This window comes from Eufriesea mexicana, unplaced genomic scaffold (assembly GCF_001483705.2).
Source record: "Eufriesea mexicana isolate 0111107269 unplaced genomic scaffold, ASM148370v2 scaffold265, whole genome shotgun sequence".
NCBI classification, from domain to species: Eukaryota; Metazoa; Arthropoda; class Insecta; order Hymenoptera; family Apidae; genus Eufriesea; species Eufriesea mexicana.
The window spans coordinates 136,641-138,931 of NW_016908444.1; the positions used below are offsets into that span (position 1 = coordinate 136,641).

Genomic DNA, 2,291 nt, shown 5'->3' on the forward strand with positions numbered 1-2,291 from the left:
ATATATATATATATATATACACGCGAGATTATGTAGAAAACGAGCGATCCGTGCAACCAGGTGTGCATACACGTACACCGAGCGATAGGAATAGGTAAGCTTCGATGGATTCGCGAAAACGCCGGTAACCTGATTTTCCGGTTAACCGTACGCTTAAAAGAAGGGTGGGTATTTACACGAGAGGTGGGAATCACGGTAACGAAATCGCATTCTGTTTACTAGTAGTCGAGGCGATAATGCGAAGCTCAGGATTTCTTTGGCTTCTTCACGGGCTCGAGGCCGCTGTCGTACTCGGAGGTGTTAAGCATTCTGACTCTCTTCAGCAACCCCATCTTCGGTTCGTCACCTTGACGCTTCTGCTTCTTTGCCGGCTCCCCGTCGGGCCTGAAAACGCAGAGACGCTCCTTAATCGTCGCATTAGGGCTAACCCGCAATTTTCGGTAATTCGACGTAAACGACATGTGGCGAGGACAGAGCGAGGTAATCGAAAATCGACAAAAAAGCGGACTCGCATTAAAAGGCTGGAATACACCCCCCGGTCCGCTGGCGTGCCAGAGAATTTCGGCCAACTGCCGTGCCGAATTTCACGTTCGTCACTATGTTTTTCCCGGTCGATCCGTTTTATGCGCCTAATCTTTGGCGGCGGCCGATGCTGCGCGACGCGAAGCAACGCTCCAAGATGGGGGGAAAAAATTCTTTTCCACCGTGGAAGCCTCCGATCTCACCGTTTGTCCGCAAAAATCCACGACTTTTGCCAAAAACAACGCGCCAGTTCCCTTTCCTCCGGTTCTCTGACAGAGGGTGCGACGACGTTCGGCGAATGTCGCCGCGTCCCCGGAGGATCCCTCTTTTCGCACGATCCGACGTAGGAAAGACGGCGTTTGGACGTGTTCACGGACACACGCGCCACGGTGACGCGTACACCCGCGCCTGCGGCCGGTAAATATATACAGAAACGCACACAGGAACAGGCGTAATCGCACCCACAGAGGCGTACACCATGGGTCTCTCGATCCATTGGACCGTCAGCTCGGTGCCCGCCTTTCACCCATTAAAACGAACTTGTTCTCTCTCTACGGGTGGAGGGCACCCGTCGGTTACCCGTTGTGTGCATCGAAAGCACGCCCATTCAAATCGCATTAAACAAGTTAGTGCTTAATGTCTGTCCCGAAGAAAGCGGCGGCGCGGTGCGTGTCACGAACGAAATATCGATACGCGAGCATAGACGAATGCCTTTTCGTCGTCCGTCGATGACGAGAGCCTGTACTCTGTACGTCGGAGATCTGCTAACGTGTAAACGGGGGGGGGGGGAACGAGATAAAAGCGGAACGAGCAAACGGTAATACCAATTCGTGGCACGAGGGAACGAGGATAGAAGCGCCATATAGAGCATAGAATTTTCTGGGGGGAAAAAGAGCGAAAGTGCCACGTAGCGAAAGAATAATTTAGCGCGGCGAGCGCGTATATACGCGGCGTTTAACCGTTGATAGAAAACAAAGGCTAGCTATGGTCGGACAGGAGGCACGGGCGTGCATCATGGTTGACCAAACGCGGTATGTACCGGAAAAAATAGAGATCTCGACGAGACGGGGGTGAGGGGGGGGGGCAACGGAGGAAACATAAATACGAAAGCGCAAAAGGATAGCGGGCGATGAGCACGAAATCAGAGTGACGACGCGGGTGAGAGTTTTCCACGAAGGGGGAGAGAGAGAGAGGATAAGAGAGCGACGAAGAGAAAGAGGGAGCAGGAGATAGAACGAGAGGCAGAGAGTGAAGGGAGGCTCGTGCTCGTCCCGTGGTTTCCGTAAATGGCGCAGCCAGGGCCGGAAGTAGCGGTCGCATCAGTCTGTTTAATAGCCGTATTGTATAATTATGAACAATGGAGAGATAGAGCGAGAGACGGAGAATCGGGAGTCGGAGAGAGAACGGGAGAAGCCTGGAGAAGGGCAGAAGCCAGCCGAATGCCATGTGAAATGCATACCCGGAGAGATAGACGGAGACGCGGTTAGAGAGAACGAGAGCCGAGGGACGTCAGATAGAGAGAAACGAAGGGGAACCGAGGGAGATGGTGAACAACGAGGATGAGCACGACGAGAGCCGTATGGCTTATGGTTGCCAGCCACCGTACACCGTGTCCGCCCGTTCGTCGTACATGACGAATGACACAAAGCGACAGTTTTGACGTATCTAACCTCTCTAGGAACCACGAGCTGTCCTCTCGCTACGTTTGCGTGTACTATCTGTTAACACACGTGGTTGCGTTTGTTAGTTATCGTGGCGCGAGGGAAAGA

At 53.1% G+C, this 2,291-nt stretch overlaps 1 protein-coding gene across 1 annotated transcript in view; it reads right to left on the reverse strand.

Annotated features, from left to right (window-relative positions):
* Positions 1-167: 167 nt before the first annotated feature.
* Positions 168-2,291, reverse strand: part of LOC108555790 (probable ATP-dependent RNA helicase CG8611) — an 11,520-nt gene continuing 9,396 nt past the window's right edge. Inside the window, exon 9 of the mRNA XM_017911611.1 lies at positions 168-384. Within this exon, the coding sequence (XP_017767100.1) occupies positions 246-384 (139 nt within the window). The 3' untranslated portion in view covers positions 168-245. The remainder of the gene's footprint in view (positions 385-2,291) is intronic.